General features: G+C 39.3%; 1 protein-coding gene across 7 annotated transcripts in view; it reads right to left on the bottom strand.

Annotated features, from left to right (window-relative positions):
* Positions 1-1,301: 1,301 nt before the first annotated feature.
* The window catches only part of MEF2A (myocyte enhancer factor 2A), a 96,637-nt gene continuing 77,247 nt past the window's right edge, over positions 1,302-20,691 (bottom strand). For 4 of the 7 annotated variants that reach the window (XM_059824000.1, XM_059824003.1, XM_059824001.1 and 1 more), the window contains 5 exons: positions 16,890-17,080; positions 15,193-15,216; positions 11,351-11,477; positions 5,886-6,012; positions 1,302-5,377 (listed from right to left, as the gene is read on the bottom strand). In XM_059824000.1, coding sequence (XP_059679983.1) covers positions 5,020-5,377; positions 5,886-6,012; positions 11,351-11,477; positions 15,193-15,216; positions 16,890-17,080 — 827 coding nt within the window. In that variant the 3' untranslated portion in view covers positions 1,302-5,019. The remainder of the gene's footprint in view (positions 5,378-5,885; positions 6,013-11,350; positions 11,478-15,192; positions 15,217-16,889; positions 17,081-20,691) is intronic. The other 3 variants (XM_059824006.1, XM_059824004.1, XM_059824005.1) reach the window with 1 other exon arrangement.

The raw sequence follows: 20,691 nt of genomic DNA, 5'->3' as shown, positions 1-20,691 counted from the left end.
AGTTAGTTTAGGTGTTTGTCCTCCCCTCCTGCCCCATTTGCTGCCTTTCCAGCTGCCTACAGGAGCATGGGCAGGATCCTTCCCACTGCACAGGCAGTGCAGAGTTCAGCCGTGCCCCGGGGAGCCTTTCAGGGGTGGGCACTGCTGCCTCGAGGCCTTGCTGGGGTGTGAGCAAGGGCAGCATCTTTCGCAAGGCCAGAGCACCACTGCCTTGGGGCTTGTGAGGGGCTGGGCTGGGTTCTGGGGGTTTTTACTTACAGCTCCATAAGCAAAGGTGATGTGGGGCGTGAGCTGTGGTGCAGGCTCGTGGGGTACAGATGCCATCTCTGCCTGGCCTGAGGAAGAGCAGAGTGACAGCGTTTGCACGGGAACGGGGATGGGGGAGATGGGATTGAGGCAATGTGAGGACCACCACACCATGCAAGCAGAACCCTGGGATGTTATGCTAACCTGTGTTTCCTGCAACTGTCAAAAAAAAAAAAAGTGCTCAGGATACCCTGAGGGAACCTAATTTTGTAAATGAGGACTCTTATTCTGAAAAAAAAAAAAAAATTTTCTTCTGTGAAGGAAATGTATCACTCTTTGTTCTAGGGGTGATTATTACATTTTTAAATAAAGCAAAATGAAATAAAAGCACAAGGGGCACCACCTACCCCAGGCGGCTTGTGGGGGGTTTTTTGTGTATGTCACCACCACTAGACTATGCTGTTGCACAGCTGAGCACATCCCTCAGACAGATAGGCACCTTGCCGCATCTCAAGGCACCTGGCACTAGAAAGAGTACGGATTCGGAACACCTTTCTCTGCCAGGGTTCTCACCCAAAACCCCTTTGTTTTACAGTGAGTTCGCTGCAGTGAGCTGGAGCGGAGGCCATGCCCTTATTGCTGGTGCCACAATGCAGAACTGCAGCCACCGAGGCAGAGCAGCGAGGGGAACAGGGCAGTGCTGCATGGTGCAACTCTGCCTGCAGCCACCGCACCAGCTGCTGGCACACAGCAGTGCTTACGGCACTAAACGTGAGCAATGGGTGATGTGATGGTGCGGAGAGGGGCAGGAGGGACAGGCTGGCCATCAGGTCACCACTCTGAACCCAGCTGGGGTTCTCTCAAGGGTCTTGCAGAGCATCAGTTATTATTTGCAAATGGATATGGCCCCAAAAATCCATACTCATTTAAAGAATCGTTCCTGCAGTTTAAAACCAGTATGTCAAGACTGAACCTGACGAGCATTTCCGAGAGCTGGAGAGGGGCGCAGGTGCACTGAACAAAAGCATGCGCCGCAAGTACGAGAGAGGCCGGAGTACACAGTAAAAGCCAGTATCTTTACTTTAGTGAATGCAGGATACAAATATTTTACAACAACCTCTAGCATTTTCTTAACCATTTGATAAAAAGTTCACTAGAATATTTATTGTATATTGAAGAAAAAACAACACATTCAGGGAAAAAAATTGAGATTAACTTACTTTTTTCTTAAAAGATTCGTCTCAAGGATGGCAACAAAGTCCAGCTTGTGCCGCCAAACGGCTTATCATCATTAAACCGTGAACAGCTTCTTTGTGAACTGTTGACTACAAACATTTACCAAATACATAAATCTCTTTTAAAAAAGCCATTTTAAATATAGCAAAGCAGTGTTCTCTTGCACAGCAAAGTGAAGAAAGTTTCTACTAAGATTTAAATGTTTACATTGGTTAAGTCTTTCTTTCACATTCTAATTTAACTTCTTCCCGTGATCAATTGTTAGGAGTTATTTTGTTCCTTATTTACTATGTATTTCTTGTGCGCACAGTAATTCGCAAGTTCTGATGCATTAGTGTCCTTTAAGTGAAAGGAAAGGCTAAAGCATTTTTCTCTGACGAATCCCTGATAAGGTGTATTTTTAAACACTATAGTGAGAGCTCAGAGATGGTAAGGTGATTTGTCACACTAGAGATAAAAATCTTAAATCATTCAGACGTGAATGGGTCCAGACTAGGACTGGACCCACTTGCAACTTCATTCAGTATAGTTAATTAAAAAAAGTTTTTTTTACCTGTTGAAATATCTGTGCTATGTCATCTTTTTTTTCTTTTTATAAAACATTTTTACAATTCCTAAAAAAGTATGTTCCAAAGTTAGTTACTTGTTATTAAAAATCAGGATTCCCATTTCTTCAGCGGCATAAGTCTCCCCCTGGGACGGGAGGTCTGTGGAAAGACGTGTTCTGCTGAGTCTGGTGGAGGGCATGGGGCAACATGTGAACAGTCCCGGCTGCAGTTCTTAAGAACGGATTCTTATTTTTTCTTTTTAAATTCATTGGTGCAATTTCAATACAAACTCTAACCCTTATGTAGCTTTTTTTCTTTAAGAAAACAGTAATAGTACTGTTTAAAAACCTGCATAGAAATAAAGACTATTGAGATACAGTCAGCAAAGCCATCTTATAAGGCACACAAGAAAATAGACAGTAAATGTGAATGCAGAACTCCCACTCAGATGTACAGCAAAGTTCATATATGTGCATAAATAACGAAAAAATCACATAACTTTTCGGAGCATTAAAAGGTTCTCTGAAGTGGTAAGTGAATTCAGTCACTTCGGAAATAAGAGTTGCCCTTAGAAAGAGTCTCGTTTTCCCCTACGCTTCTGGAAGCTGATAACTACCTACAATAAATGGAGAGTAATTCCAAAGGGAAGTTGAAACCTGTACAGTTTTTGAAGTTACCATAACAACAAGAAATCGGTTTTGGAAGCTGTATGTACTTTGTTCTTCGATCACACGTTAAAGCAAGCAGCCGAAGGGAGGGCTGTCCCCGTGGGATTTCCATTTCTCACCCCTCCTAGTTACAGTATCAAGTAAGTAATTTTTTAAATTACCAAAAAAATAATTAAAGCCCAAGTAAAAATTTAATAAATACCAGGGATAAGTTTAAAGGCGTTTGGATAATAAAAGAGAACTGTAGTTTCCTCCCCAGAACTAGAACTACCAGCAGTAAGATGCATTTGTCTCTACTCCATTTGTTCCCAGCGCAAACGAACACTTCACAGCTGCGGGGAGAGGAGACGCACAGCAGGGACCTGGGCAGAGACCAGATTTCCACACAGCAAAGAACCAGCTCCACCAAACCGGGCTGGCACAAGGCAGGTACCGAGCTTTCGGCTCCTGCAGCTGTTTGCTGCTCAAACCCCGTTCTTCCCCCTGCGCTGGACTGGTTAGTTACAGGAGAGACACCACCGCCCTTGCTGTCCTTGTCCTCGCCACGACACAGCCGGACTGTGCAAATAAGATCAAGCGACCGAATCAAAGTACAAAACCAAACCACCTCCTAGCCGGCTGTTGGGACACGATGGGCCTCCGCATTCATCGCTCTGTTTCATGGAAGCAGCAGATTTCAACCCAAACCACTTACCAACTTAAAAAACCTTTTGTGCTCATCTGATATGTGTTATTTCCCTCTCATGAGAAATTAGGTCAAGTTTTTCCACTGTTTTTTTTTTCCTCCTCAGAAGAGGCAGCTTTAAAACGATGCCTTAAAATGTGTTGCAACAGATTTTTTATATTTATGCAGGATGAACTTAACACCGGATTTTTTTTTTTTTGCCACTTTGCTATTTATATACATATATATAAAATGTATAATGAAGCTTAACCATACAGCACAGAGATTACAATTTAACGGCACACATTCACCACCAGTGAGGGGGACAACCCCTTTATACACCCTCTGAAAAATCTGGATAATAATATTAATAATAATTAAAATCCAAAGAAAGTACAGTATATTTAACAAAATAGTAAATATTAAACAGTGAATACTCTACTTAATAAGGACCTCGCCTTTTTTCAAGTTGGCGTCAATCCACAAAAATATACTTTTTAATCTGGTGAACGTACAATACATAGGTACTTACACCAAAGGTGATAATATATTTAGGATGCTATATACACAAAGTTTGGCTCAAATTTAAATTTACATATAAGTGTTCATGGCTTATTTTTCCCCCAAGGTTCCGCCCGCAAGTTTTTCCTTTTCATCTTTGAAAGCAAAAACTAGAAAGTCAAAATAAGATAAAACTATACTCTACAAAAAAGCTACAACATACAGCTTTGGCTTATATAAATAATTCATAGCAGAATGTGTTCAAAAGTACTGTATATAACTTTATATATAGTCTTCAATTCATTAGGGTATTGTTTTCTTTAATATAAAATATACATGAGCTAAAATCCGTTTCTATATTTTTCAAGGTATGAACGTAAAAACAAATTTGTCAAACATATTCCAATTATAACTTAATATATTAATTTTATTTTGTTAATGTTCTATTTTCTAGGCTAATATTTTCTGAATATTTCATGCGAGTTCTCTATGTCTCTCTTTCACTCATTAAAAAAATCACTTCTTTGACCCAATACACTATTTTTTTTTGCACGTGCAAAACAGGGTTTTTGTGGGTTTGTTTTTTTTTTTTTATTTCTTACAGCATCAGCCCTTCTCCATGCACCCTCTGCAATAGAGACCCATGCCAGGTTGGGTAATATAAAGGTCATTTTATGTACAGTATTGCTTTCTTCTTCCTGCTTTTCTACTGCTCTGCTGCTACAAAGCATTATTTCTTAACTACAAGTAACCATACAGCTTGAATAAAACACACAGGGACGTTACTACAGGCGAGCCCTCTTGGTTTCTGCAATCTAGTGTAGGATTATAATGCGGGTACAACGTTTCTTTGCAAAACAGGTTATATTATTAAAACAACAAGTCCAGGTAAGTGCCAGGCTAGATCAATACCTATAGGATTGTTCTGTTACATTTTACCATGGGACATCTGCAGCTATACAAGAAGTTTGTCATAAGTGCCTGATGATTTTGTGTATGCTACACACACTAGCACATATATATGCATGTGAAGATATATATATGCATGTATGTATATACATATAAATATACTTATTTCATGTCCTTATTTATAAATTTAGATATGTCAGGACAGTTCATTTTCAGAACACAAAACTGAAGAGGCAACACTGCAGGTTTATGTCACCCATGTGTCCATCCTCATCCGTTTTACCGATGGACTCTCTCTGTCTTCGGAATTGGGTGGCCTTCCCAGCACGACAGGTGAGTGGAAATCGCTTCTCGGGTCCTCCCGGTCGCTGCCATCGTAGGAGCTGCTGGAGCTGCTGAGACTGTCAACAGGAGAGCGACCCATTTCCTGCCGCGACGGCGGCGGTGGTGGCGGCTGCTGCTGCTGCTGTGGTTGTGGCTGCTGCTGCGGGAACCCAGAGGGAGTTACACGGTCCCGGGGAGGTGAAATTGGTTCAGATTTTATGTTGATGTTTTGGTTGGTATTAATGGATAAATTTGAACCCTGAGATAGCTGGCTGCCAGTACTGGGAAAAAGAAAACCAAAAGGCAGAAATAAGAAAACACGAAAAAGGAAAAGAAAGTGACAATTCATATGTCTGTGTGATGGTGTGGTCTTGTGGTTGAACACCCTCAAAATGAGTACGTAAATAAATGCAGCTCACTGAAGTGAAGAAACAAAGCTGAAAAAAGCATTCATTAAAGGCCTGCAAGCATCTACAGAAATTAAAACAAACAAATATTTCCTATTTCCGCACACTTGAGTTAACCACGTAGGTAACTCCTTTGTAAGAAGCTGAGCCTGCAGGGACACAGCTCGTCAGCCCAAGCACTGAACTGACAAAAGGGACAAACAGCATGAAACAAGAAAGCTTTTCCAGCCAAGGCGCAAACTTGAAAGGCAACGCACCATCACCAGCAGACAAGAAATTAAAACGGTCTTGTGCTAAATATTCCCCAGTGCAGATTATTCAGCTTGAAGTGGCAGAAGTTCCCGACTGGGCGCAGTACCGTAACCCTACCAGATGTACTTACACGAGAGAGCTGAGGGCTGCTGGACCAAGATGGTGCTGTTGCCAGGCTGATACCTGCCCTAAGGACAGCATTCCTGGGGAGTTAAACCCCTGCAAGGCAGACAGGTCTGCACTAGTCAAGGAGTAATCTAAGAGGGAAAAACAAATAAAGTAATTTATAGATTTATTTTTTTATATATACATACATATATATATATATATGGGAGAGTATGCGATACACACACACACACAAATAAAAAGGCTTTCTGCCCAAAACAAAGACAAGTGACCCAAAGGTGTCCAAAGGTGAAAACTTTGAAGTCTGGGAGCAGCCCTCCTAACTTCACATGGAGCTTAACAGGACATGAGCCTCCAAATGCCATTTTTTTTGCATTCTGCTTTGAATTCCTACATGTTGCTGACTCCTATAGCTTCTTCTAAACTCCCAGGTACAACATATTTATGCATATTTTATATATGTCTGTGTGCATCTTGCAGCAAGACAAGTATTTGCATTTTTGAAGATTTTCATCTGCATGGAAATTTCAAAGTGAAACAAAAAGGGAAGAATTCATACAAGTCATTAGAAAGGAATGGCGTTTCTTGCACTGAACTTACTAAAGACATCCCGACTCTGGTTCAGTTCCCACATGGGAGGCAGCAGTTAGAGGAGAGGCATACACCATTTGGCTGGCTCACGTTACAACGCAGTTCATACAACCTATATCCAAAACCAGCCCGTAGAACAGCGCTGGCTGCTGTTGTCCTGGCTGCCAGGGCAGGCAGAGGGACTCTCGAACGGCAGGGACTGATGCCCGCGCAGCTGCAGCCTGGGCAGGGAGGCAGGGGCTGGATGCCTACGGGATGGTATCACCAAAGTCACTGCAACTGGGAGCCTTAGTGACCACTCTTGTCCACTCCTACTGTAACGTATCACATTCTCCCTCTCCCCACAATAGCTTCGCTCATTACTTTATGTCTGATTAAACTGTCATCTCTGTATCAAATAAAACAAAAGAAACCTCTTTATTTAGAATGAAAAATATAATTATTGAGAAACACAACTTAAATGGATAATAGAAAATACAATCTATTCCTAATCAACAGTCAGTGACTGGCTGTTAGTTTTGGCTAGGCTATAATGCTTAGCCAGTTCTCACTTCATTCACAGAGGTGAAGTTATTTTCACTTTATCACTATCACTCATGCTTTTCTTCCAGGTTTTAAGACAAAGCCGCAAACACTTCTCTGCTTTTAATTATTTTGTAATATAGCTTCCTTAAAATAATTTCTAGTCTCTTGAAAATGTGACAAAAAGCTAGCAGCCAAATTTATTTTATACTGCCAGCAGATGAACCAAAAATTCTGCTTAAGTAGGGCTTGTGTTTTGTTTTGTGTTTGGGTTTAGGATTTTTGGGGGTTATTTTTTAGTATTGTCCTAAAATGACAACACTATTATGATTTAACTCTCTTGAGATAAGCTTTCTTGAACTACTTCCCCATCCACCAACTTGTTTGCTGTGGACAACTTTCCCTTTTAACAGCCTACAAAGGAAGGAGAGCCCAGTGCGAGCAGGAGATTGTCCTTTTCAGAGATCCATGTACATCATTGCAATAATCTTCCCGAAGACCTTGGGAAGCCCAGCTGCACCCCAGCAAGCGAAGCTACTTAAGCTACCTTTTTTTTTGTTTGTTTCCTTTCTTCTCAGTTGACATTTTTATTGGAACTCTGAAAAACCCTCACAAGTATTTTTGCACAGATTCAGAAAGACGTTTCCCAAGCTGATCAATCCAAAGCCCTTTTGCAAGACTAAAATAAAAACAACAAAAAAAATCCAACTCTCCAATGACTAGGACATGCACTCAACCTTGAAAGCAGTCAGACCTATGGCAACCTGCAAGTGTAGTAAATGTAAACACTTGAGATGGATGTGCTATTCTGTGCCAATGGGATTTCTGCAAGAGCAGACCTGAAGAAAATGTCTATAGGAATTCAGTTTCCATGTATTTTTTTCTTTGCAATTATAGCTTTTATGATAACGGACAATTAACTTCTGGTACTTTAGACAGAATGTGCCTGATGACAGGGGTTTGAGGAGATACTTTTCCAAAGAATACCTATGCCACTACACAATTAGCTGCATTACCATTTCCCTAAATAATCGTATATCTGCTAGCAGTAAAAGCAGGACAGCAATTTCTGTACAAGTGGCTTGATGCAAGATAGAAAAGCCGTTCAGACAAGAGAGTGCCTTCTGCGTGACAGAAGCCATTACTGCTGTGACCCTAACAAGAAGACACCTTTGAAGTTTGTGCCTTTGCAAAGTAACTGACCTAAAGCCAGTAATATAATTTATGGCTACATACGCTCTGTCATGTGTAAGTTACTGTTCAACTCATTTCTGTGGTTTCTGAGTAATTTTTAAAATGCCTAGACTGTTTTAGAACAAGTATTCAGTTCCTTCTGGCCGTTCCTCCAGCAATCTGCAGAAAGAATATTTCTCCAGAAAAACAAAGTAGATAGAATAGTGTATTTGTGCAAAACTGATATGCAGTGTTTTAATTAAGGATCTAAGAGCTGAATCTATCCCTTCCAGCCTTGGAAAAAACCTATGAATCCAGAAAAACTATTTAGGTATCTAAATTTTATCTTAGTCCTTGAACTGCAGAACTGAAATTGCTACGTAAGTGGAGACTACCCTGAGAATACCCAGATGACAATTTGGTTTCAACATCAAATTTCTTTTTGCAAATCCCCTGAAAGGCTCAATCTAATAGAAACAATTTTAAAGTGTCTGAAAAACCCTAAAGGCTAAAAGCTTTTCACAAATCATTGCATTATCAAAGGAAATGGGCTGGTTTTTAAAAGCATATTCCAGTGATAACAGCACTTGTCCATTGCGTAGGACACCAGTTTCAATTGTCTTTGCTGCTTCCTGAGATTCGGACTACAGCCCCTCTCATCTTTTTGATGTTTTAGCCATCGGCTTATAGGTTATTCTGGGTGAGGGACACACACAACACTACTTCCCGAAACGACGTCAGACTGCGTGAGAGAATGAAGGGATTTGTTAGGTGACAGGTAAAACTCAACGTGGGTCTTCTGAGTGGGGACCAGAACTATTTGTTCACGTTAAACAGCCATTAAATGCAATATATAAACAATCTTTGTGGCAAGTATCAAACCAAGATCTGTATGTCCAGCAAATTCATACTTAAGCTTATAATCCAAAACAAGTCACCAAGCACAATTCTTCACTCTGCTCATCATGCTGTTATTGCAGCCCCATGTTCTCTTTCATTCATTTCTTTAGACTTCAAGCCCCCTCAGGGTAGCAATTATTTGCATAAATGTTCAACAATTTAGTTGGGTGCTACTGCAGTACAAATATTTACTGTTGCTGCTGACTAAACAGTCCCTCTCAAAAGGCAAACCTCACGCACGCCAATAACTGCCTGGGGGCAGTGCCCCCGAGGCAAACCAATGCAGAAAGTGGCTGAAGGGTGGTAAATGTCAGTGAATGACCACGTTAATACAAAAAGATACAAATACAAAAAGGTGTGAGTTGTTCGGCTGAACGATGGCTAGAAGTCTAAACTAAAAACTGTCGTGAAGACTTTCAAAGCTAAAAAAAGTGGAGAAAATGTATTAAATCGCATCTTTTTTGTTGGGAAAATTATTGCGAATGGATGGCTGCTCTACGTATTCCATCTTCCAACATTATATACTCCTGATGGTGCCCCACCTTGCAGAAAACGAAGAAAATTACAAAACCTCTGTATCACTCAGATTTTGGCCATTTTCTACAAACCTTGAAGGTTTTTTTGGATTTGTACTGACCTTTGCACAAGAGTAAGAACATTAGGTCACTGCCAATAGATGAGTGCAGCTTTTTTTACCCTTTCTTAAATACATTATCCCAGAGGTGCCACCAGCACTGATGGGCTCAGCTTTGGGCAGCAGCAGGTACATTCTGGAGCCAGCTGAGACACACTGGGTCTGGCATTGGGGCAGCTCCTATCTATTCTTAGAGAAGCCACCCCTGCAGCACGTGTGTGTCCCTGTCCCCCTTCCCTCCCACCACTACCAAAACCTTGCCACATAAACCCAGCACAGTGGCTCCTTAAGCAATAGCGATTTATTCCTTCCTAGCGTGCCCTCCACTGCCTCCCAGGTTCCTGAGCATCTCAAGCCTGCCAGCTACTTATGTATAGCCACCAAAGACGATACAGGTTGAGGGAAGAGACGCTACTGGGGAACCTCCTCTACTGGAGGCATAGATCTTCCTAGAGTATTATTCTCTTCTTGCTATGAATCTCAGGCCCTTCTGTCTAGCTGGAGTTGGTCAGCTATAAATGGAAGCTCTCTAGGGTAGCTCTGTTCCTAAGAGCTATCATTGCAGAAGAGAGAAGCAAGATTTTTTTATTTTAGAATTTGAAAGCCTACCAAAGACAACTTAAACATTGCCAACACAGTGGTCCCCAGTTCAGAAATTCCTGTTTTAACAAATTATAGCATTTACATTTGAATGTCTTAACTAGACTTCATCTAAGAAGAACGGCAAACTGGGGAATTATTTCCTTTGTTTCCTTTTTAGTTTTAACCAACAGCTATTTTAACTCTGACTTAGAAAATTTATTGACACTTCTCTGCAATATAGTTTCTCTGCAGGTGCATTTGAAAATCAAACTGTGCATCACAGATCAATGGTAATCAACCTGACGCCATCAAGGCTTCAGCTTTTCAAGGAAATTATTACAAAAATTCCTTCACCGATTACATACAGGGTCTGTACCAAACAAAGAACCTTGAGATTGAAGTCAAAATTACCTCTGTTGGTATGGAGACCAAGTAGGAGGCACCACATCGTGAACTACTTTCCAAACCGGCAAACCGATTATCACTTATATTACCAAATTCCTTGGATCACACCCATCTTGGACAAAAAGTAGTTTTAAGCTCCATCAGATAATAGACACTCACAGTGGTAAAATGCTGACAATGCCTTCCTGTGAGTCCCCACCTCACTCTCGATGGGGCCTTCTCTCTTCAGTACTTTTATCTGGGCTTTGTACATCTGGGCTTTTTTGTAAATTGAAAGCCCCAGTAGAATGCGATTCCCTCCTGCTGTTGGAACCGAGCAGAGCAGAACGAAAGGGACTGTATGATCTGAAGTATCAAATACTGAGGCATTTCTGTTCTCAGACGGATAGCTTGAATACTACTGCTATAAGCGATGCATTTTATTGAGCCTCTCTCCGTATTCAGCTTTGTGCAACCTGACTGACTGAAAGCTTCATCCTGATGTCTCAACATTTACACATTTTACAAGCTAAAGGCTCATTTTTGATGAGTAAGAGCCTTCATTTGAACTGAATAGGAAAATAAAGTGAAGTGTCACAGAAATGCAAATTTTCTGGACTTATCAAATCAGAAAAGCCTTGTACATCAGACAAATCAAGCCACTAATTAAAAACAATGCTTACCAGTGTTGTAGGCAGTAGGCATGGCCGAATACACCAATCCCTGCGGAGGCAAGCTTGGAGTTGTCACAGACACCACAGGGGTAGCAAGAGGCTGTGTAGACTGAGAACTACTTATCCTTTGGGTATTCTATAAATGATTAAAAATAACAACATGTCTTGTGATATCATTTAGAACAATGGAAAAATCAAAAATCAAGTGCTAATATAAAAATATCATTCAATTAAGATGTGTTTCTTTGGTTTTTTTAGTTACAAATACACCCTTTTTGTCAGGATAGATTTTCTAAACAAGCCAAAACATTTCAAGACAACCAAAATGATCTTGGCAAACTGGAATGAAAGATTAATTAAGACTCACTGGTCCACTTCCCATGCATGCAGATTTCAATAATGTTAGAGTTGGAGGACATAAAAATAAATGCAATTTCTTAGGGATATACACAACAATTCTCAGAAGTTCTTAAGTGATTAAAGAGTTTTTAGTCTTATTTCTTAAAGGGCTTTCAGTGCAGATGGTGAGGTACAGCTCCACCAGAAGAGAGTCTCCCACTTCCCAGCTGTTTATCCAATTTTCAAAATTTTAGCTGCCAGTTTTGACACTGTGCTGACTACACCTGCCCTGAAAGGAGCACAGAGATCTTCTAAATTTGTGTTGATAAGACCTCAGTGATAAAATAATGTTGCTGTTCCCATGGTTCCTGAGAAACCGAGAGAGTACTTGTTACAATGCAGATACGTTTCAAAGCAAATGACATTTGAGTTGACACAGAGCAACTGTGCTTTTTGACAGAAAAAATACCTAAACCAGATTGTCTCAGATTACCTGTTCTAACTGTAGGCACGATGTGGCTTTTTAACAAGTGTCTGTCTTTCCCATATACCAGAGTGAACATCTGTAGCAAACATATCACTCAAATTAAGCTCTTTAACCAAATTTGCTGTTTAGAAAACCTTGTATTAAACACTGCGGTGAATACCACCGGACAGCAAAGCTGCTCTGTCACAGAACTTATTACTCTTCATGGAGGTAACTTTAAATCTTTCTTCAAAATATGTAGTTCAACACCATTCAGCCATGCCAGATACTGTCAAGAACAGGAAATACTACCTTTTTTTATTTTTAAACAACAGATACTTAGTTTTGCCCACAGAAATCTTAGAAATACTAGAAGTAGTAGAAGTCTCTACACCCTGTACTTCTGCATTCTTACAGAACCATTCCCAATTAAGAGAGCCAGATTTTAAACTGCTGAAAATATGTTTTTAAAGCAAAGCTCCCTCTACTTCTGAAAAAATATTTGCTAGAAAAGTAGCAGTTTTTAATCTCTTTTGTAGAGTTCCATTTCCCAGCTTTAAAAGACCGAAGCTACTACTACTTTTTCCTTATTGTGGACAGGTATACAAGTATTTTAGTATCTGCAGCACTTTATTTTTTTCTCCACTCTGATCTGGAGAGAGCGAGCAGTATTAAAAATGCATGATTCCCTTTATAATAATGGAATGGAGCAGGTACAGAAACAGGGCTCTATTCAATTTTAAGCTTAAAGTTGAGAAGATGAATCGAGGGCTATCAATCCTTGGCTTGTATCTTTCCAATTTAGAGAAAAAAGTATACCACAGCTACCATATTAAAATTAGCTACAATCTTCCACTGGCTACTGGCTTCTGATCCCTGTTTTGCCTGGCTGCTGTTGAAAGCCCACCTTTGAGCCTTGTAAGAATTTGGAGGCTCTTTGGCATTTGTTCAGCAGATGTACCCACTCTGCTGCAGAGCTCCCAGACTTCAAAGCGCTAAGTCGCAGAGAAAGTCCCACTGATTTTCTGTGTAGTTCATCCCTTTAAATCACTTACATACTTCTGAAAATCTCCACTAGACCAAGTTTATCTGGCATAAAGATACGTTATTAGAGCAGATTTTTGTGTCTGTCAGGAATTGACCTTTTTCCAAAGCTTTCTTGGATGGCAGCCCATAAAGTTGGGATTACTGTATAATGGAAAAGTTAGAGGAATATACTGGGAAACAATCCAGACCAAAGAATTTCCCCATGGGATATATATATTTTTTTTTTTTGAGCAGCTAATAAAGGTGGTTTTCTGAGGTAATTTATTTCTGAATATAGTTCCTGAACACTCAGCCATACAAAGACACTAAGAAATATTTGGACGTGTCTAGTATTTGTTCTACTCTTGAGATTCAGCCAAAGATTCATGACAGCTTTCAGGATTTTTTAAATTATTTTTTAAACTGGTGCAAATGATAGCAGTAACAGGAAGAATTCAGTATCTTTACTTCATGCTATGCTACCGTTCTTATCTGGCGTTCATATTCAGCGCCCAGTTCCAACCGTAGAGAACGAACGCTCACAGACGTGATTTGGAAGTGCTTTCTAGCGCCGGAATTAGCATCGGAGATTGGCGTAGTAAGAGGTGTTAACATTGCAGGTGTACTTCCTATTTCTTGACCCCGTGTTTCTTGAGGAAGACACTACCACACCTTCTTTGGGTGGGCTTTCCTCCCGTGCCCGACGAGCCCCGGGCTGCACACCGCTAGATGGCCCACGCTCCCCGCAGTACCCACAACCCCGCCGCCGCCAGCGACCCGCACTATTCCCCGCCACAAAGGGCGTAGCACTTTTTAGCAGGTAGGAATACCTTAATTCAAGGGCTTACGCATTAATTCCAATCGCAATATTTTGCTTAAGTGTTTTTACGTGGAATTAGAGCTTTATTTCTCACACTGGAAACCAGGCACTTCTCTATAAAGGTGAGAACAACATGCATGACAACTCTTTAACTGCTCAATTAGCAAGTCATTCCAATAAACCTTAAAAACTTCCATACTGACCTTCAAAAATCATTTCCCCTTACTTTTGTAGCTCTATTGCTCACGTTTAAGGTAAAAAAAAAAATAATCAACCAACAGCATGCATTTGTCAAGAAATTTATCTAAAGCACTACATTTTCCATGCTTTCATGCAATTAGAGCCTCATATTAGCAACAGGTCCATGTTCAAAAAACAAATCAAGGTATGTAACAGGCAGACTTCTTTGTGAATCTTTACAATCGCACTCTGATGCAGCATCTTCTGCATGGTTTGTGCTGCAGCAGCTAAACAATTTGCAAATTGCTCTAAAAATAAGTTATGAATTATTTTAGCCTTACGTTATTTTCCAGACAGAATGCCAAATGTTAAAACCTTTTGGAAAAAATAGAGGAAACACAAATCCCAAGAGTTCCCTTTCAAAAGCAGAGTATCTTTCCACTGGAAAAAGGTAGAATTATTCATTTGCAATTCTCTATTCCTTTTGGTAAACAGGGAACACCCCTGTGGTTTGATAATCTCACGCAGGATGAAATAATTCTAAACTCCAAAAAGGTGACCTCACCAGCAATGATGTCATCTCCTTGAAAATAAGAGAAGTAATACAGGGCTTGCGTTACAATCTGAAGAACTTCATGAGTGAAGCCACTTTCTAAAAATATTCCAATAATTTAGGGGATGATACGTGGTTATTTATATTGTACATAAAAGACAGTAAATATCCTATACACATGGACAGTTACTCTGTAAGGCTCTTTTCCAATGTTCCCTCCAAGAAAAACAGAAATATTTTCAGGAAAAAAACCCCAGAAGTTTACAAATGGAAAGGGCTAGACTTTGGATGTGTTTTAAACTTGAATTGGTTGGGTTTTGAGTTTGATAAAACAAATGTATTTTTGTCTGCTACCAAGGGAACACTGGAATTATTTAAAACACGTAATGAAACTACAGTTAGAAAACTGTACTAAATGACATTTTCAGCATCTTGCTCTTTCTCATCAAACAGTAGCCCAAACTCACCAACTCCAATTCATCCTCCTCCGACTGTACTCAGCAAACAAGAGGGATAACACAGTTACTAAAAATAGCATTGCTTTCAAAAATGAAAGAAAAACGTCACGTTTGTGCTTCAGGATTTTTATTTATTTTAATTAATAACGTGAGTTTGCCACCCGATTCTGTAAATAATACCACTAAGAAGTATAATACTTTATGTAATTTGGGTCAATTAAAAAATACCATAGTGAAAGAACACACACTTTGTCAAGATCAGTGCAGAAAGAGCTTAGTACAAACAAGGACACAGCTACACATTGACAACATGTGGAGATAGGGAGCACAGCAGTTTCTGGCTGGACTGATTCAATAAACATCCAGCTCAGTAACAAAATATTTTTCACATACAACCATCATAACATCTCAGCATCTCTACTCTGAAATCTCTTGCCAATTTCCTCAAAAAGACAGACAAAACCTAAATTGAATATCATGTTGTTCTTAACAACTCAGCAGTAAATAGGTACTGTACCCTACTAAAATCAGAACAACTGCATTAACAAGATCCTCTTCTTGTATCTATTTCTAATTAATTTTAAAGTGTAATTTGCACTTTAAAAATCAGCCAGTGTATTTCCTATGTCTTCTACACTTCAGTATTCCTAGAAAAACCTAAAACTTCAATAATCATGACTCTGAGGATGATAATTATATCTTTTGTTACTTGGATTAATTTTGTATTATTCATCATGAATACCAGTAACAAATGTAAGCACTTGTGGTATCTTAAAAACAAATAAGAATTATACAGAGAGTATTTGTATTGTTTATATCCTGCTCCTCTTGGCTATGGTTCATTCTTCCATACACAGAAAACAGAAAATGTACACATAGGTGTTTAAAACGTCTACACGACAGTGAAAGACTAAGAGCAAAGGATCCAGCCAACGAAATTAAAGGAAAAAACAGAGTAACTCTTCCTGAAAGACCTGTTCTGGTCTCAGTGCTGTGGTTGCCTCATGCCTGACACGAAACTTGTGTGCTATTCCAAATCTAGGCTGAACAAACATTACTACCAACATGCCAAACTGCACAGAAGTATTGAAAAGTACACAAACAGGGACGGAGCCTGATCCTCATTACTCTTTTATGCCTTCATTGAAGACGTGACATCCACCATAGGACACACAAGGTTGCATTCCAGCACACCACATCAAACAAGCGTTTCTCTCAGGCCATCATTACCACTGAAGCTACATTTTACATCCCACAACCATCATGACCCAGGAAAAACAGGTACAAAGTATGCTTTAGGGCATGTTAATACAGTTCACATCACCAGTAAGATCAGCCATTCCTCCACAGAATAAAACATAACCCTTTTTAAAACCTACATCCTCCAAACCGACAAAGTTCTCAGTACCAAGTCAGCAAGATGTCAAATCAAAACAACAAAATCCCAATCTATGTCTCTAGGATTGCACTCTAATCACATTTAGGTCAGATGGCTATTTTACACTTTTTAAAAAAATTCCTTACAAATTTAACTTCTCCCAAGGTAACAACTTCTAACTTAGATTTTCATTAGTAAAAATTCAGAATACAAACACCTTTCTATTACCTAGCCTATGGTAAGCAGATGAGATAGTTTCTCCCTGTGCATGGGGACAGAACACTTAATTTTTACAAAGCCAGTCATAGAAAAAAATGTTTTAACTTACCAATGGTGGCATCATACCCTTGCTGGAGGGTGGGATGACAACACGGAGGTCAGGTTTGCGATTGTTCATTCCAAGATTACTTCCTCCAGGTGGAGGTGGAGACTTTGTAGGCATGACTTTGCCTAAGCCATTCCCACCACCAGTAGTTCCAAGTAGACTCGGTGAAGCTCGAGAATTCACAAACCCATTTCCTGAAACAGGAAAAACAAACGTACCGTAAGACTGAAGAGAAGTAGCAATACAAAAATTTGGTGCACATGTACAAATTACGAAATACTTCTTTTGTAAAGCTTCCAATAACAAACGTCTCACAAGAGGCACAGTATTGAATAATCGAACGAAAAACCTGTTTCACCAGAGATCAATATGTAAAGGTAATACCACCTCAAGGGCACACTGCGGCAGCTTAAACACCAAGAAGAGCATATTGCCAAAGAACTATTTTCTAATAACATCTGTTGTGGTTTTATTTTGCCCTTTGAAGTTCCTCCTGGTGGAGCTTGCAAAAAGGTGGGTGCTTTTGCACAACCCCACTTCATCCCCACCCCCACAGAACATGAACTATACGGAATTGCTGCCTGTGAGAATAAAAAAAATAATCTTCAAGATCTGCAGGACTCCAGTATCTATTCTCTAATAAAACTAATTTCAGTCTCAGAAATAAATACTGTCTAATTACTATATTTAGCAACAATGAGGCGAACAAATCCTCTCCCTTCAAATTCGTTCCAAGCTCTGGACACAGATGTACACATCAGTTACGCCCATCGATTTATTTTACACAGGTCTTTCTTTACCTTACTCCTGATACTCATTCTAAGTAGAATTAGACAAGACAAAGCCTACAGGTCCTGGCTTCAGCACTGAAATCTCCAAAAGCTGAACACGCTCAAGATGCAGGCCTTAGCTTACACTCCAAACAGATCAGAAAAAAGTAACAGGACAGTAAAACAGTTAAGTGCCTAGTACTCTATTTTCCTGTATTGACAAAAGCACCAATCATGTTAACCAAAATACACTTCTCAGAAAAAAATTTAAAGCCACATGTCAATGATTTTATCATATTTATAGCAACAATTCCCAAAATACACACACCTTATTCAGCTGCAAATGTTAAAAAAAAAAAAAGTTAAGTGAGGGGACTTTCACAACGGGGAACCCTGTAGTTCACACTACAGAACTTGTGTATGTATGTGTATAAATAAATACAATTCATAGTAAGATTGTTTTTATACTAACATTGCAGTTCTGAAAGCAGCCTTTATAGTCACAATTCAGGGAAAAGTCTATTACACAAAGTTCACTGTGTGGGAAATTCTCTTCTAATAGCCTGTAGCGCCATACTGGCATGAATTTTGTATTATTATTCTAATTTGAATAGGCCCCTATGCCCAATCCAATTTTATTACATTAAGTACACATTAATCTAAAAGCAATTAAAATAAGAAAGTTGTCAGTGTCACATTCTACCTTCTGTAGCAAAATTTTTAATGCCTTTAAAAGCTTAGCAAGGATGAAGAACAATAACACGTATCAGTAACAGCACAACACTCCATGAAGGTGACTGGTACTGCTGAGATTCTTAGCGGGTGTATGTTGAGAGCCTAGGTGTGAATTCACCAGGATGCTGATGAGGGAGCCTCCTCCTCCGTTACTACTGACCCGTGTTACACCGGGGGGGGGGAACTGCCAAGTGCAATCCTTACCTTCTCCCTGTCCACCATAAATGGAACCCTACATATTGTTTTATCAATTTAGAAATGGAAAAAGCAAAGATTAATGGAAAAACTGTAACAAAGCTCTTGCACCGATCTGAAGATACACTACTGAGTTTTATAAAGGTCTTTTGGAAACAAAGTTATTGCTAAATATTTTTAAAGAAAAAAATTTTAAGTAGGTAGATCTTACTGGAATTTGCAGTCACTGTATTCTTGTTCACATATGGATGAGCAGTAAATTCACAACTTTAAAGTCAGGATTACAAATTCAGGGTTTACTTTCTTTGTGGATTTCCTACTGTGCCAAAAGCCTGAACATACATGGATGATCTGATATGTCCCTTGAGTTTTTCAAGGTTAACAGAGCAAGGAGGAGTTATTCTAATTTAGTACTTTCCTGAAGCATTTGTACAGGAGGTATGGGAATATGTTTTCTGAGAATTCTACCATTTAACTCAGAAGTTACGGGGGAAAGAAGGAACACAGATAGCAGAAAAAAGAAAAAGCTTTTTTATGTCAGCAAACCACAGCAAAAACTCATTTTGTGATTAAAGCAGCTACATTCCTCAGCAGAAAACAGCAGAATTTATTGGGATGCTTCTAGGTTTGTGATAAAATTTAGTTAAAGTGGCTGCAAAGTTGGGCTGGAGCTGAGAATACATACTAGAGCTAACACACTCTTGAGTGCGAGGAGAAAACTAGCCACAGCTAGGTCACACAGAAAAACCAACCAGCCAAAACAGAGAAATTAAGGTCTGTGCTACCCCTAAGGTTCCTGAAACTGTAAGACAGTTTTCACAGAATCATGGTTTTGTTAAATACAGTTATGCATCAATACCTATCCATTATAAATGAGTGTAAACATTAGTTATAGACAGCCTACATAGCATCAGATTGCAAGAAAAATCTTGCACAATGGACAGAGTAAAAACAAAGTGGATTTGGAAACAGATGTGAGGGAGAAAAAATTATTAGAAAATAGCGTAATTTTCACCAAATTATATCTAAAAAATTGTTACAGTATCTTCCATTTTCAGCAAAAATGCCAGAACATTTAAACAACTTACTGTTATGAAAAAGTAAAGCCTGGGCTTTAATCTAATAATAAATAGCATTTTATTACTCACTAGGCTGTCAGTGTTACCTTTTCTATGCCAAAGCTGTGGTGTTCTGAGTTGAATTTGAACTTCAGAACAATAACACTTTGTATAAACAATGGAGTTCTGTATAGCGTTTTAGTCTATCCTATGATACCATTTCCTGTCCTCTGTTTTCAAGTATTTTGGTAGCTCGTGTGTTAAATCTGGACAGTGTCTTTCTTCCACACCCAATACAGTCATTTCCTGCAGCCCTTATTACAAGGCTCTGCCAATCCTTCAGAAACATTTCATGCTTTTAGTGGTGCTGTCAAAAACAACAAACTCCTTGCCATTGCCTTCTCTGCGCAGTATCGTTCAGCAGCAGGGCAGAGTCAAAGCATTTGTTCTGAGAAAAGGCTGCGCATTTCTTAAAATGAGTGTTTAGCAAAAATGTATTAAGAACAGGAGAAACAAAAAATGTAAGTGTGCAATACTATGGCTATTAATCCAATAGCTGCCCTTTGTTATAAATAGCAAGCATTGAACATCTAGCAAACACTGGAGTATCTGTATTGATTATTTGAAGAATCATATGCTGGGGCTGCAAGAAGACTGTAGAATATTCATTTTTAATATGAAACTTAAAGTCTTTTTTCCTGTTAATAATCTAATAAGAAAATCAAATTACAAGTTAAGAGTGAAAGGATAACTAAAAGCATGGTATTTCTTAGAGTAAGGTCAGGAGCCAGAAAAAGATAATGATTACAGGATGATGCAACTATACGGCAGTTTGCCAAACTGAGGCTTTAATAACCCCATAAATTCTACTTACTATTTTGTATAATACAGAAATTGTATCTACCCCACCCACTATAGATCTTCGCCAAAGACAATTACTTTATGTTTAAAAACACTATCAAACTGAAAAATGGAAACAGCATATAAAATCCTACATAAGTGTAAAATAAGACTACTGGTTTTGCTTCCATCGGAAGAGGTTTTTTA

This window comes from Gavia stellata, chromosome 13 (assembly GCF_030936135.1).
Source record: "Gavia stellata isolate bGavSte3 chromosome 13, bGavSte3.hap2, whole genome shotgun sequence".
NCBI classification, from domain to species: Eukaryota; Metazoa; Chordata; class Aves; order Gaviiformes; family Gaviidae; genus Gavia; species Gavia stellata.
This window is presented reverse-complemented; position numbering and strand designations above follow the sequence as displayed.